The following is a 17,086-nucleotide window of genomic DNA, read 5'->3' on the forward strand; positions in this document are numbered from 1 at the left end:
CAGTGTTATATATATATATATATATATATATGCGTGTGTGCATGTATACACATACAATAATAAGAATATATATATATATATTACATACATGTGTGTGTATATATATATATATATCACACACACACACACACACGTATAAACAGGCTTCTAAAATTCATTATGAATTATGAACTAAATCAAATTTCTTATATTGGTCTTTTGATATTTGGGTGAAATATTTCCCCAAGACCCCAAAAGACCAGATGTTATTTTAACATCCTGTGGTCTTGCAGTTCCTGTCTTTTTAGTGTGCTATTGCAACACTAGAACATGCCACACAGATGACAAATGCATGGCTTTTTCATTTTTGTTTGACATCTTTTATGTGATTTTAAGTGAAAGTTCCCCTGCAATGGTAAATCACTATTATGATGCATTACTTACTCTGCAATGATGCACAAAAGGTCAATATCTGGCATGTGTATCCTCCAAAAAAACATATTCTGATGCATGGACAATTACAGTTTCTTCTTGCAAGCCTTACAATAGTGATTCCCTCAGAATCCAACAGACTTCACCACACACAGGCACCAGATTGCTATTGAAACTTTGTTCCTAACAATATGCAACCTTCACTCATGAATCAGCCATTTCCAAAACATAACACAGCATGTGCACAACCAGAATGATGTTGATTGAATAACTGTTGTTGCTTTTTTTTTTCTTGCAGCTGGTGAGAAAGCCATCATCTGTGACCAGTGTGGAGCTCAGTTCCAGAAGGAAGATGCTCTAGAGGCCCACCGACAGATCCACACAGGTGTGCCTGGCACAAAAACGCTCACCCACACTTCACACATCAAACGTGCTCAAACAACCCTCGTTCATGTGCGGTCTGCTACTGCATGCATAAAACCCAGCTAGGGGTCTGTCTTTAAGGACCCGCGTCCTTTGACAGGACAATTTTGGACATTTAATTTACACTTAATGTCTGAATGTTATTGCATTAGATACAAAATATCAAACCGAGTGGCATCTGCAGACAAATGGTGCAATATCTTTTCTTAGAGCCATTATTGTTTTTGTTTTTTTACAAGTGCTGTCAGTCGATTAAAATATTTAATTGCGATTTAATTGCATTTTTTACTTTTTATTTGACTTTTTTGATGATTAACATTTTTATTGATTCAAAAAAGACAAATAAAAACAAAACATATATACAATGAATCAACATTTAACTTCCATTACTACCCCACCCGACCTCAAACGAACAACCCTGTAAGTGTACACACAAAAATAAATAAAATGAAACAAATATAATAATCATACAGCTCTAAAACTACGCCTCTCTCTCCACAGTCCCTCTCCCAAAAACATAAAATAACTATTCCATTTCCCATTAAATGAATCCCAGATCCCCAGCCTTCTACATGACAGCTCCTCAAAGGCTGCAACTCTCCCAATCTCCTCGCACCACTCCTCAATTGAGGCCGCTCCAACCGAGTCTGGGGCAAAACAAAATCAGAGTGTGCACACAAAACAATGAACCTTCAACCAAAATTCCTGGATCTCAGCACACCACCAAAAAACATGGGCCATGTCTCCATTCTCAGCAGATGGGTGTGTCTTTAAGACCAAGCCTATACAATCTAGAGGAGGTCCAATAGAATCTATGTAAAATCTTGAATTGCATAAGGCGCACCCTTGCATCTCTAGATGTAGACTTGACGTTTTTTTAGAATCCTAGCCCACGCTCCCTCCTCCAGTACCAAATTAAAATCTTTCTCCCATAATCTCTTGATAGAAGTTAAAGCTCCGACCTCCAGACTCTGGACTAGTAGGGAGTAATACACCGATGCCTCATGACCTTTTCCAAAAGCAGTAATTACTGCCGCTTTAGGGGGGTGTATGCTACTCCCAAAAATAGTACAGAGCAGGTGGTGCAACTGAAAATTCTTCTGAGATCTGGGAATCCCAAAATGTTAAACCAAATTATCAAAGGATCTCAACACTCCACTCTCATATAGGTCACCAAGTGTAGTAACCCCCCTCACAATCCACTCTGACCAGCAGAAAGAGGACTTATTCATAATTTTGGGTTCTGCCATATACTCGAGGCAATATTTAAATACATTTCCAAGTTAAACAATCTGGACACTTTTGTCCATACCGAGTGCAAACTTCTCCGGTTAGTTTGATAGAGAGGCTTTGCGATTTTGAAATGGGGGCAAAAAGTTCTTGCTCAATACAAATCCAGGGAGGGGCTCTTTCAGGTGGAAGTGACCAATGAGCCAAATGTCTGAGACCAAAAGCATAATAATAAAACCAAATCTTGGGTAGGTCTAGCCCACCTTTGTCAATCAGATGTAATTTGTTGAACTCTGGGGCTTTTACCGTTCCAGATGGACTTTGCTATGTTATCATATTGCTTGAAATAAGAGAGGGCGACATCTACAGGGAGAGACTTTAGCAGGTAGTTCAATTTTGGAATACAATTTATATTTGACTCCTAATGTATTTATTTTCCTGTTAAAATGGATTTAGTTCCTTTAGGAAAGAAAACAAAACAATGTCATAATAATGTTTGATTAACATTTTCTAGACAAAGTATTTCACTCTATAAATAAAGAAATGCTCTAAAATAAAACCATTCTAGTAATGTTAAATGTTTACCAAAGTCCAAGTGGGAGGTTGTCTATAGGAAAGAATTAGTCCCCATATGTTGTGTATTAATTGCAATACGCATGAAATCTCTTAAACATTTACACATTCATTTCGACAGCTCTACTTTTAACCAACTGGTCTCAACATGATTTTAGTGGATGTATGAAGTAATTTCCTTTCAAATTCCCACAGGTGTCCTAGAGGAAGTGTGTCTATCTTTCTAAAATAAATGACACTTGCTTTGATATTTTGTTATCTAATGCAAAGATATAGAGATATAAGACTTTTTTTAATGTGTGGAGTAAGTGTCCAAATATTTTTGGGGGCCTCTGTACAAAACAATTTGATAAATTATTGCCTAATATCTTTTCTTGGGAACCCTTTGAAGATAGTTACTTGGAATACTTGGTAAACAATCAAATGGAAGCTATTCTGGTTATAAACAGATAATGCTTGATTCATGATCATGTGTTTGAAGAGCTGTCTCCAGAACCTTTTCTGGCAGACAAGCTGACAGATGAACTTTTCCAAGAAAGGTGATCCAAACTGGCCGGTTGGTGATAGTGTCACCCCTAACAATTACGCACATACATGCCTGCTTGTTATCTAGCAGAGGGAAATTATTGGTTGCGGTTAACAGGGCAGCCGTGGTCAAACTTGGTTAGGCTTGTTTGTTTATTAGGTGCCCTCAAAACAATTTTCTGGTATGGAAGGAAGACCTCTCTGGTTTCCACCTCGGCTTACATTCTTGGTGGCAACCTGAGTGGGGTATGCGCTCATGTGCATCTTACTCCGGTATGATGACCTTGACTGGACTGAAAAGGAGAAGGGAGAGTTAAAGCTGTGCTGATGCGTGTGCCATGCTATGACTCCTCACTTTCCAGACAGGCCTATCTATCTGCCCTTAGGAGAATGTTCTAGCACAAACACACACACGCAAATTTGTCTAGCACTCCACAGCGTAATAGTCTCACTTAAATCACTTTGCGCATAGAAAGCACTGTTCTTCATGGTGCATTACATTTGTGACTACTCCTATTGTAGGTGTAAATTAGAAGCACTAGGTGCTTGAGATTGACATACTTGAAATGTACAGTAATGGTAAGATATTTGTTAAATCAAATTTTGAATATGTTTGTCAAATCACAGTAGGTATCTACGGCCCACTTCTACGATGTGGGCCGTAGAAAGCAAGGTAGCTCGCTAGGTGTAGAGGTTACAAGTGATTTGTCCCATAGCTGTTTGGCTGCACTTTGTGTTATTTGATAGACATATGTAAAGAGCTCATCATGGCCGTGCTGACTGGTCCTCCAGAGAGCCTTGACCAATATGAACCCATTGTAAAGTGGGGTTAAACAGGGCTAACGATCAGAGAAAAGCATACCAGTGGAAAAGCCTTGCTAAATATAGAATTGTAGTCTGGAGTAAAAAAAAATTGGCAGTGAGACTTGTCTCCCTGCCAGGGACCTGAACAGCAGTGAGGCCAGCCTCCCCTGTGGCTACCAGGCTTATATTTTAAATGTGCTATAACGCATGGCTAGTTTGATATGCTGGGCGTTGTTTATTTTTTTTCCTCAGTCCCTCAATATGCTCACCCATATGCTTCATTTTTTACAGCCTAGATAGACTTGAAGTGGGTTATCAGTTTGTTTGTTTTTTGTTTTTAAGGTCTGAGCTTTCATTTAAGTGTTTTGTTCCTGAACACTAGCCATGATAGGTGTCAACATTTGTAGTGTGGAGAGGGAGGGTATTTATAGTTTTTAGTTTTATTTCTGTTTAAATTTTCAATTTGTCCTTTTGAATTTCAATTTATTTTCTTTGTTTTCACGCTATGACTGTTAGTTTTGTTTGCTTTTAAAAAATATTTTTTCTAGTTTTATTACATTTTTTGTCATTGACTATTTAGTTTTAGTATTTTAGGAATGCTAAAGTTAATGTGTTATCTGGTGTCATTTAAATATGTTTAACATCATTCAATTCTCAGGACTGTCTAGCGATCTTGCTGTCTTGTGGCATTTTCATGTTTAATTAAGGATTAAGTAAAGGATTCAGATTATATAATATAGCCTACTATGCATACAAATTTAAAGCTACAAATATTAAATGAAATGATATAAAACAACATTTTTATTTTAATTGTTTTTCAGTTATGAAAATGTTGCCGTTTAATTTTTCGAAATCATTTTTATTTTATTTCATTTAATGACAAAGTTTTCATGTAGTTTTCATTTTAGTTTGATAACTACATGAACTACATCCATGGTGGATGTGTAACTAGCAGTTACACCCTCTCTATAAATAGTTAATGAATGTTGGCATGGTAGTGGTGTTTACGATAGCCAAAGTTTTTGTGTCGTTGAAAACATCCAGGTCTCGATTTTCAAGTTGGCAGCTTGTCTGTCAAAAGGCTACTGAAGTTCATGGAGCAGCGGTCATTTCCTGTAACACTGTCTGCTGAACTGTAGCTGAAGTGAATCTGCTTGCATAAATGAGTTATTGGAAAAGCCTTCATAACAAAACGACAGCCATTTTCATGGAAAATTCAGATGCTGTATTGATTGAATAACATGTCTCATTTTGTTGTTTTTAATTGCCATGATGGAATGAGGCCTGACTTGATAGGATTTAGAATTTTATTAATTTATGCATTTTATTTGGATGTCATATTTCCTGCTTCTCTCCAAAACACAGCAGAGTTTTTCTTCATTTGTTTAAAGGTTAGTTGACCCATAAATTAAAATTCTGCTCACTCTCACGTCGTTCCAAACCCATATTACTTTTTTCTTCTATAGTACACAAAAGGATATGTCTGGCAGAATGTTCAATCGCAATCACCATTCACTTTCATTATAGGTAAAAAAAAAAAAAGAAAAGTAAAAAAGATGCAATGAAAGTGCATGGCGACTGAAGCTAACTTTCTGCCAAACATCTCCTTTTGTCTTCTGTGGGAGAAATAAATGTCATACAGTTTTGGAACAACCTGAGGGTTAATAAGAGATGGCAGAATTTCGATTTTCATTTGAACAAGGTCTCTTTATCTTGTTTGATTTTTTTATGGTCGGCATAGTTCCTGCCTCATTCCAGAGTAACACCGCCACTTCAATGGACGCCTTTGTAGGCTCCTCAGTTCAGTTGATGTCAGAGAAATCAGCTGCAATTAAAAGGGACCCTTGTATGCAGCCTGTAGTATTTCAGATTGATGAATCAGATTTGTTTCCCCCAATTGTTTACATCACCTGTTTATTTACCATTTAATCATCAATGCAACAAGAATTGCAAAAATGAATATTGACAAAATAGGAAGCTTTTCAGTTAAAGAAAAAAAAGGCTCAAAATGGCTCGTAATGTACCTGAAATTTACAGTATGGTCCTTCAAATGACTCTGATCCTTGTTAATGGAATTCACTGGCGAGGTGTTTGCTGCCTTTGACGTCAGAGGCTTTTAGACAGTTGGGGAGGATGGTTAAGGCGCAGAAATGGTTGGTAGTGTTTGGTGCCAGGACTCCAAGAGAAAAACAACATCATGTGTTGTTGTTGACGCACAGCCCCAGTATTGCTTGGAGTCTCAGCTCTGACCTATTTTTAAGGGCAGCCCAATTTGAAGACTTCAATTCCAAGATCACTTATCTCAAGGGACTGTGATGAAAAATTCACTCATGAATCCTGCTAAAGGGGAATTTGTGAGTTTTTGTGCATGTTAAATAAGGGGTATTGACTTTTACGGAGTGTGAAAAGCCATGTCTTATTAAAATCGCAAGCACTGATATGATGTAAAGCCGAGAGATGTGTTTTACTGCACACAGTGGGTGCCGTTATTCACTGTGACAGTCTGGACAGAAGATATGATACGAGAGGAAAGTTTGAGAGTTTAAGGAAGCTGAGCAAAGTGTAAGCTTTTAAAGCTGGAATTGTGTTATAACAAAAATATTATGGCACTGAGGCAGAGGAAACTGACCATGAAGCACCCTGGGTTCCCTCAATCAGATCTCTATTGATGAATCAGTTAGACTTCCAGGACTCCGTGATTCGCCTCTTCCCCAGCTCCAGCATTCCACCACATCGGAGCCATTATTAGTTTCACATTCACACAGACTGTTATAATAGAGATTGGTGGTGTTGTTTTTAGAAAGCCGCCTTTAAACTGGGGGAGCAGCTGACTGTATGTAGACCCAAATATATTGGCAACGGCTCCCCCCTTCCCTGTCGATTTCCTTTAGTCCTTTTTAAGTCTCATGTTACAAGGAAAATATGCAAACCATTTTGGAGAGAGAACAGCGGATTTGCTTGGTGGGAACACTGCGTGACTCCAGTGAACCAGGCCACAGAGTAAACACTTTCTCTCTCAAGCCAGAAATAGTTTTGACAGAGCTAGAGAAAGGAATTGAGCAACACGGCTGTGTTTTGGCACAACGAGAAAGGGAAAAGGGCTTTTTTCTTCGGTTGCCTTACCCCCACACTCTGTCTCCCACATCTGAATCTGTCCCCAAATAATGTCCCCAAAGGCTTTCCACCTTTCAACCCATTCTACAACTTGTCACTCTTACAAATGATGTCTGTGCCACCAGTAAACACAGGTTGTGTCGTACCCCTCTATTAACTCAATCACACCTGTTCTGGTAGAGCGGCTGTTAGACATTTAGTTAATTGTGACATAATTAACCTGTCAGTGTGCATTAAAGTTGCACAAGCCAATTCATATGAATGTGCTCTGGTGTGGTGTCCTGTTTGATTTGTTTGCTGTAGTGGCCTTCAGAATGGGGATGCTGACTGCTTTGAATCAAATATATTACCCCATTTCTTCAGTGCTATATTTGTACAGGAAAAGGAGCCATTAGCTCGGTTGTTCTCAACTGGTATTGCTTCAGGACCCATATTTTACATTGGACAAGTGGTGACACAAAACAGTACTAAAATTGTTTATTGTATGAAAGTAAACAAAAATGTGTTATTAATATTACCATGAACTGCTTGAGGGCTGCCCCGACCAAAGATTTTACTAGTCTACTAGTATCATTAGTGTAAGCCATTAGTCGACTAGTCAAACGTTTATGATATTAATTTAATTACTAAAATATATATATTTTTGGGGGACATCAGAAAATAGTTGAATAGTTCCAGGACTGAGAAAGAATGTTATAAGTAACATTGCTAACAGAGATCTATATTACAGAGAAATACAAAACCATAATAATATATATTTATAAAATATATTTTACAAGCGCATGGAGGAATTGAGCCAAAGTAACACAGGCGAATGTTTCAGAAAAACCAGCAAAGAGACTGTCTGAACATTTATTAATTTATAGAGAGAAATGCACATTCAGGTTGTGCCGACAGACAATGATCTCTGGGATCGACGATGGTCAGAGTGATCACCAATAGCTGATGCCTTTGACGATATCAAGACGATATTTGGCTTGTTTTCCCATGTATTAAATTATCAAATTAATATTATAAATAATTTGCCCATAGACACACAGACACGTGCTTGAAGGAACACACTTTATTATATTATTAAGAACCAATGGCAGAAAAGCATCTTTGCGCATTTATGTTTGTTCGGAGGTGTGCAATCTCGTGGAACACACGCATGTAAAAGGTTCTCTCTCTTTTTTTTCTTTTTTATTGTCCTGTCTTCTGAATTTTTTCAGTTCATTGTGAACGCAACCCTGCAGCCTGTAAATTATGTATTTCCCAGACACCGAAAAACCCGACCAGTAGAGAATGCACAGATGAAGCAGGTTCTTTGCCAGAGAGATGTTGACAACTGTTCAAAAAGTTGAGAACAACACACATTTTTATTGCACTTAATTTTTTTCCAGTTTCATTAGAATTTGTAGTTAAAAGAAGTTAAAAGTTTGAAATCAAGGTGTCTTGCTTTATTGTGTAAGCTTAACCCTACTTAATGAAAATTTCCCCATAGTACCACCAAGCGTCCAACCAGCAGTTCGTCTTTTCTAGTTTTTTTTTGTTTTCTTTTTTTGCAGCCAACCAAAACTTGGTCGACCAAGACTCTTCTCATCACTAACCTTTGGTTGTCAATCAGGGGGCAGCCCTATTCTGCATATTACCATAAACTCTTGAATTTCTATAGTTTCATTGTCTTATTATTTACAGCACAAAGCAAATTGTGGTTGGCATGAGACAAATCATCGGATTTGTTGTAGTCTGGCTCATATTTTCTTTTAACTTGCATAGTTTTGTTAATGTTTTCGAGTATGATGTGAATTCCAAATTGCCATCTGCGTAATTAGTCTGCTTTTATATAGTATCAGTATACATTTTGTTTTTTGCCAAGATACTGCAGAGTTTGATTTCACCCACAACCTTTTATGTCAACAGTAAAAAAACATGGGAAGCATTTTAAAAGTTCATAATCCTATTTATCTTGCTATGATAGCCATGCACTGTTGCTTTTGTGCATTCAATGTATTATTTGCATTTAACATTGTTTTTTTACTGCTGTCTGGGATCCTATCAGAAAAGACTAGTGGTCCATTGTTTAGTCACAACCTCCCAGTTAAGAGCCGCTGCCTTGGCCTGTACAGTGGAAGTGTTTTTAGGTAAAGGCTGATGGGGATGGATCGTTCTAAGCAAGTATGGCATCAGAAATGGTGTCCATATGCCGGTCAGCTGCAGCTGATTAAATGACTATTAACTGTGCCAGACTCTATCCCCATATTTCATTCTACATCCATTACTGAGCAAGCCGTCCCACTCTCAAGTGGAGGACCCATCTGTCCGAGCCTTGCTGACCGCCTGTACCTGGCTTGGTTTCTGTAGGCTTCATTATCTTTATCTTTTTATTATCTGTTTTAAAACACTGCTTATATAGACATACACATTCAGAATGACATTCTTGGCCATTACTTGCTCTGTTTTTTAAGAAACCTGCCATGTACGTTGCGTTTTAGCTCGTATAGTAAAGCGATTTCCTTTAAAACACCACTCGAACCCTTGTACTTTGTCTAGCCGTTTTTGAATTCAAAAACAAGAATGCAAGAATCTTAAGGTAACAACCCTTAAGAAACATGTTCAATTAAGTTAGGTGAACCTAAAATCAGCCTAATTATACAGGGCATACTTAATACTAACTCTACACCGAATGCATCCCTATTTTAAAAAGCTAGATGCAGTGCCAGGAATAGCAGGTGATTCGACTCTTTTTTTAACAGTTTAATTTTATTTTCAACATGACGTGGCATCTAAAAAAAAAGGCAGCACTCCTGTATGAGATGTCAAGTCACTTTTTCATCATCAGGCCGAACCGTACTCATCGTAAAACCGTAACTTTTCATTCCGATCTATGCCAGCTGGCACGGTAAACGTTTCTTTTTCCACTGTGGTACGTAACAGATCAGTCATTTGTTGGCGGCATGGAAGGTAAACATTGGACCGAGTGCAGTGTGCTATGGAAGATCATCACATATTCCAGTTTTTGTTTCACTGGTTTTACTCCGCTAATAAACAGCAAAGGCACAGCACAGGCCACAAAAGGAAAGAAAGAGAAAAAGGTGCGAGGTTCACCATAATTTGCTGAGGGCTTGTTTACAACCGTAAACGAACATGCAGAAAGGTAAAAGTTCCCAGACAAGCTAAAAAGTTTACAATACTAGTTAAACCATTATAATTATATCATGAAGATACACTAAACGAGTCACCACGTACTAAAGCCATTCTACCAATACGGTTGAGTAAGGTTAACCGCGCCGTGCCGAACCATCCTCCAGTGGAAGTGCTACTTTCTAGTCCATATTGTCAATATACTGTACTGTATAGTTTTGGTTTTGAGCAATGCAGACTTTCTGTTTTGAGTTTGACAATCATTTGGCCAAAATATTTTGACCTCCATGTCAATTTATCTTTTCAAGCTCCATTCAGAGGGCTACAAGATTAAATGAAAAGACGGAAAATTATTGTAAATTTGTTATGTGGGATTGCGCCGGCCCAGCGAATGCATCGGCATAGACCCTGTTTAATGCCTAAATCATTTGAAGCGGTTGCGTGTGTCCTTACGACAGGAACAGAAGGCTTTACAAAGGTCACAAGTGCTTGTATCAGTAACCAAATGAAATCAAGCATATACCAGCCTAGACTCTCTCTTAGTTTTTCCCTAAATAGGATCTAAATTTATTTTCCAGTGGATGAGATGCTCAGTTGGCTGATAAATACCACGTACAGATGTGTGGCCAACACCCCGAAGTAATCATCTGTTGGCAAGTATGTTTAGCCATTAGGCAAAGTATAAATTCCCACAATGAGCTCCACTTTTATCAACTGACTCCTGCAATTTGTGCAGAGTCAGGGTGAGCACTCTGCTTGGGAATGTAGGTTGTTGACCCTTTGGAAAGTAAGCCCCAATGGGACCCACCACACTCGCACTCTGCACCAAGGGGTCACCATCCCAGCTCAGTAGGTACAGTTGTGGAAGCAAGGTTTTGTATCATCTCTGCATGAAGGCCGCAGCGTGCATTGTTTCTCAGTGCAGATTTGACAGCAAATTGTAATGTCTAAATCCATCATGCTGAGCATTAGGGGAGGATTTCTGTGAGAGAGAGGCTTTGATGCACATTGTGTTGGAAAGACAGCAGCACATGTCCGAAGGAAAATAAAAGTTTTGTGCAGAGATTATGGACTCCTGTTGTCCCAGTAATTCACGTGCTGTAAAAGGAGCCAGCAGGAAACTCCCGATCTTGTCCGGCAAACTCGCAAGAGATGGGACACCACTGCCAGCTACAATAAGACTCATCCTGTGTTGAACAAGCATTATCCCCCTCAGATCTAAATGCATTGTGTCTCAACGCTAATAACCATAGGTAATTAAATGGTGAGTGGGAGGCGAACAATATGAAAAGAAACGCCTTAAGTATAGGACAATCTACAGCTATGATAAAGTAAAAGTACACACACAGACCCTTTGGAAATTAGTTTCCCACCTTGAAGTATCTCTGTAATGGATTAACCCGGTCCCACGAGTGGCCTGAATAGACAAGGATTCACTGGAGATGCTACGGAGCTACTTCACAATGGGCAAGACCTCTTTTGTTCGTTCAGCTTTTCGAGGAACCCCCACCCCCGCAATCCAAAGCCTCTAATTAGATTTGAGCTGTTTGCAGACATCAAAAAAGTGATCTGTACAAAGCATAATACAGTGCAAATACTTTTCCATTAGCAATGGGGGATTTGTTTTTGTTTGTTCCATGAAAAGAGAGGGGAGCATGGAAGGGGAGTGGGTGAAAAGTGGTAGAAGACACTCTTGTTACTTAATTGTGAACTTCGAGATTAGTGTGAACACTTCCTACCTTTCACCCCAAACAAAGAAGCGATCAGGTCTTGTTGCCTAGTGACACGGACTTCACACTGGCCAATTTTACCAGAAAGCTGCTTCTCGTTACCTGGGTGTGTGGAATTGATGGATCAGTAAGTGAATGATTCCATAACAGCTTTTGCTCTTCATTTCTGGCCTTAGTTCCACTGTTGGTTCTTGGCTAGAATAATGATCTTCACATTGCAGCAGTTACGAAAATTTATGGTAGATGTTATAACAGCTTTTTGTTCAACTTGATTATTTAAGTATTATTGTCTTGTCTGACTATGCTGTATGTTACACAATCCTGATAATTGAAGGCATGTATTTTACATTATGGATGATGTAAAGAGATTCACATAATATCAGTGTGTAAAGTGATTTGGCCTATCTAAAAGAAATTATGAAATGGTATTAGCTAAATTAGATTTTTAATGATGCTGCCAATGTAGTACTCATAGTTTGTTGCCAGGGCGATGCTATGCTGTTTTTAGGGTGTTCTGTGGGGTTTCTAGGTGGTTGCATACTGACCCAAGTCAAAAGTGTCCGACCTCAACTTTATGGCCGACCATGCTTACACTTGGTATTGAGATGCGTTTTGGGTATTAAGTTGCATTTTGGATGATCTTTTTGAAATTGGACGTTCAGAACTTTGGATCCAGAAATTTGTCCACTTCAATCACATTTGGAGGTGGTTGAATTTGGTCAAAAACACACATGACCACATTGGGCTTGTGTAACTGCTCATTCAAATTGCAGCTAAGCACCACCTGCTTAGCTGTCAATCAAAAGCTGCATAACAACAAGATTTAAACTGTGCCGATTAAGTGTGGTTTTGAAAGGAATTAACCGTACTATCTGAAAATTTTAAAAAGGCATACTTGTACATGCACAAGGACTTTGCAAAACTTCCACAGTATGTCTGATATCAACATGTAGGGACACAAATGAAAGTCGGGTTTGTGCACACACAAACCCGGAGCTCAGTTAATACAGGTATTCCACTGAAAAAGTTGATAATTCCACTCTAAACATAATGTTTATGCTTGGATTAAATGCAAGTATAATTGGGAAAAATAGTGCAGCTTTATATTTGTAGCTTTATTATCATGCAGTAACACACTGATAAATTGATTGATGTATGTGCACAGATGAAATCAGAGTCCCTCCCCTCAAAATCTGAGCATAAGTAATCAAAAGAGATGCATTTTCTGACCAGGTGTAAACTGTGATGTGTCGCATCTGTCCACATGTGAATGGACTGCCCCAAAACACATCTTAATTTAATCAGGTGTAAAGAGCCTAAGATGTTCTGGTCCCTAGATATGGCGCAGGTCCCTCTTTCTAAGTACTTTTTTTAATGCCTGCTTCAAGATTTGAGGTATAATGTATATCCGCAGCACATACATTGCAGGATACAAACTGAAGTTTAGTACTTCGGTTTAGGGATTTCAACAAACCTCAAACACTAAGTATGGGCAATGGAAATGGTGATAGTGATGTTTACCTTTGTAAGCTTCCCACCTCCACCTTGTCTTTTGTCTCCCTTCTCCTTTCAATTCAGTTTCAATTAAAATGTGCTTTATTGGCATGACCGGTGTTACAATGTATTGCCAAAGCATTTGCAATGTTTACAATTAATCTTGAACAGATTAGAATAAATTTAAAATGACTAAATAAAATATTTTATTTACGTTCTCTGTCCTTTTCTGCTGCCCAAGTTGAGTTGTGAGCTCAGGTGGGAGCCATTATGCCATGGAGGCTTGCCCTTATCAGTTAATAGCAGGTTTCGAGAGACTAGGATTGTTTTGATAGATGACATCTGGTCACTCGCTCACTAGTCACACAAAGCAGAAGAAATGAAATGCTGAACTAGATAAGATATCACTGAAAATACTCAACCATTGATTGCTCAGCCTTGAAGGCTGGGTGTGGGGTTGTCTGAGTTAATCTTTCGACTTGTTCTTAAGACACTGACCTAGAGAGGCCTTGGGTTCAGTGTGTGCGCGCGTGTGTGCACGCGCAGATTTGTCCTTTATTTCCAAACATCTGTGGGGGAAAAAACACTTGTTGGATTTGTCTTCATATTGAAATTGCGTTCATAGATCAGGTCTCCCATACTTTTTGACCAATGAGAAAGATTTTGATTGACCAATTTACTAATGACACTTTCATACAAGTTTGTGAAACGGTCTGGCTGATTCGTTGAAGAAAACTGACCCACACAAAAAACATTACTAACAATTTGGACACCACAAGCATTTTATAGCTTTAAAGTAGACCAAAATTGCAAATGTGGAAATGCTGAATTTTTCAAAGTGTCTTATAGGGCTGAGTATTTATACTGATTTCCCAATTCAATTATGATTGGGAATCTCGCTCTTCGTTTTTATTCCGATTTCGATTCAATTTAAATTCATAAGGGTATAAATTCATATTTTTCTTACATAGGAAAGAAATTCTCTCCCAGCTAATGCTGTTAATTCTTCATGGGACCTTCTAACCTAGGTAGATTATGAAAATGTACATTTTATTAATTATATTTAATTACTTTTTCATAATTTTGGTGACATTTTGTTTTTAAAACAAATCCATGTATTCAATCAATCAATATAATATTTTATTGCATTCATTACTTTTTTTGTCACATGTTTATTGTTTAATTACATAAATTATTCTATTTACAGGTATTTACAGTTGAAGTCAGAAGTTTACATACACTTAGGTTTAAGTCATTAAAACGAATTTAACTGTTTAAATTGCAAAATATAAGTAACTGTATTCCACTGCAGTTACATTATAAACCATTTGTAATTAGAATACAGTTACATTGAAAAAGTATTTAGATTACTGAAGTGATTAATTTGCATTTTATTGTCATTTGTTTAAATTAATATTTAGTTCTTTCAGATGGAAAACATTTATTCGTATAAATGATGCGATCCAACATGCATTTGAACAGCAGTGAAACACTTTCTTATAATGTTATATTCATATAGCAGACAGAGAAGTACGTTTGGAGAAGAAGAAATGGAAGATGAAGAATCTAAAATGCTATTTCTAGCAATTTTACACTCGCATGTTACCAGGCACGATCATATTTTTTATAAAGAAAATTCACGTTGGATCATGATTTCTTTTTTCTAGTAAGTCTTTTGATATTAGGGCAAAAATCATATTCTTGATTATTTTTTTTTTATTTTTTTCCTGTAAAAATATTTTTAAAAAATCCTTAAAACAAGATCAATTAGATGTTCTTAGTTTTAGAAACAACACTGCATAAGATATTTAGGTTTGTCAGAGAATGTATTTTTAACATGTGTACTTTGTCTAACTGTACTGGCAGAGTTCTTATAGTGTAAACAAGTGAAAAAATCTACAAGTGCTGAAGAAGTAATCCAAAGTATTTTGAATACATTACTGACCTTGAGTAATCTAATGGAATATGTTACAAATTACATTTTACAGCATGTATTCTGTAGTGGAATACATTTCAAAAGTATCCCTCCCAACCCTGTATATATTGAAGCAACATTTCAAAGCATCAGCCAGGAAGTTAAAGGTCAGTCACAAATGGGTCTTCCAAATGGACAATGACCCCAAGCATACCCCCAAAGTTGTGGCAAAATGGCTAAAGTACAACAAAGTCAAGGTATTGGAGTGGCCATCACAAAGCCCTGACCTCAATCTGATAGAAAATTTGTGGGGAGAACTGAAATGGCATGTGCGAGCAAGGAGGCCTACAAACCTGACTCCGTTACACCAGTTCAGTCTGGAGGAATGGGCCAAAATCCCAGCAACTTATTTTGAGAAGTCTGTGGAACGCTACCCAAAACATTTGACCCAAGTTAAACAATTTAAAGGCAATGATACCAAATACTAACAAAGTATATGTAAACTTCTGACCCACTGGGAATGTGGTGAAAGAAACAAAATCTGAAATAAATCATTCTCTCTACTATTATTCTGACATTTCACATTCTTAAAATAGTGATCCTAACTGACCTAATATAGGGAATGTTTTCTACGATTAAATGTCAGAAATTGTAAAAAACAAAATTTCAATGTATTTGGCTAAGGTGTATGTAAACTTCTGACTTCAACTGTACATTGATTTGTTTAATGTGTGCTAAAAAAAAATGGTAGTCTCTTATTGGTATTTCTGAAAAAGCATCTGTAAATGAGCGCATTTTAACAAGATGCCTCAAATATCTTTACCTAATCCGTGCTATGAATTCTTAGAATTAAAAAAATTATATATATATATATATATATATCATCAACAACTGACTGTAAAGAACATAAAGGGTATTAAGAGACATTATTCTGTGACAAATGGGTTGATCTTGTCTTTGAAATCCGAATGATTCAAACCAAACTTTTACACTCAGCATGCAGTTAAAGGATCCTGCTGCTGAAAACTTAATTGGTGAGTGAAATCTAAACATTTGCCAGCCAGCTGCCAAATATAGGCTAAACATTTTAGATGCAGAGTGCAAAATTTTGTAGCAAATACAAGTGATTTCCTCTCATTGTAATTAGACTTTTGTCAATATTTATTAATAAGGTATACCGTGATAATTAACATCCACAATATTGTTATTGTGAGCACTTAAAAATACCATTCAAATTTCTAGATAACCTATTAACCCTATTGTTTAGCTTTTTCTGAATGCGCTGTAGCATTTCCGTCAATAACTCGACATTCCCAACACTCAATAGGAATACATACCAAATTACAAGGTAACTGTAAAATTAATTATTCTTTTTCAAAACAACTTGTCCTCAAAAAGTTACCATTCTTGTTACTTGTTCATTTGCAATGAAAATAAACCATTATAAATTAGATAAATTAAAAATAGAAGCATTGGACTCTTTGAGTCTCTTTGAATCTTATATGATTTGATCTTTAAAATGTACAAAACAAGTAATTAAATCTTGTAATTAAGAACAATAATAAAGTTGATGTATCTTTAATCCCATATTTGTAATTCAATATAATACCATATACTGTGATAAACGCTTCAGCAATATCTACGTTTTCTGTCCATATATTGTCCAATTGTGTAGTGCACATGCGCAGAAAGAAAAGGATATAGGAATGCTGAATGTTAGTTAAGGCCTTACAACCCCCCAACC

The 17,086-nt window shown here is 37.2% G+C and overlaps 1 protein-coding gene across 2 annotated transcripts in view; it reads left to right on the plus strand.

The window, feature by feature from the left end:
- Window positions 1-17,086, plus strand: part of LOC127624858 (zinc finger and BTB domain-containing protein 16-A-like) — a 143,480-nt gene that overhangs the window by 92,795 nt on the left and 33,599 nt on the right. For both annotated transcript variants that reach the window (XM_052099806.1, XM_052099807.1), the window contains exon 4: window positions 710-796. In XM_052099806.1, coding sequence (XP_051955766.1) covers window positions 710-796 — 87 coding nt within the window. The remainder of the gene's footprint in view (window positions 1-709; window positions 797-17,086) is intronic.

Source organism: Xyrauchen texanus, chromosome 31 (assembly GCF_025860055.1).
Source record: "Xyrauchen texanus isolate HMW12.3.18 chromosome 31, RBS_HiC_50CHRs, whole genome shotgun sequence".
NCBI classification, from domain to species: domain Eukaryota; kingdom Metazoa; phylum Chordata; class Actinopteri; order Cypriniformes; family Catostomidae; genus Xyrauchen; species Xyrauchen texanus.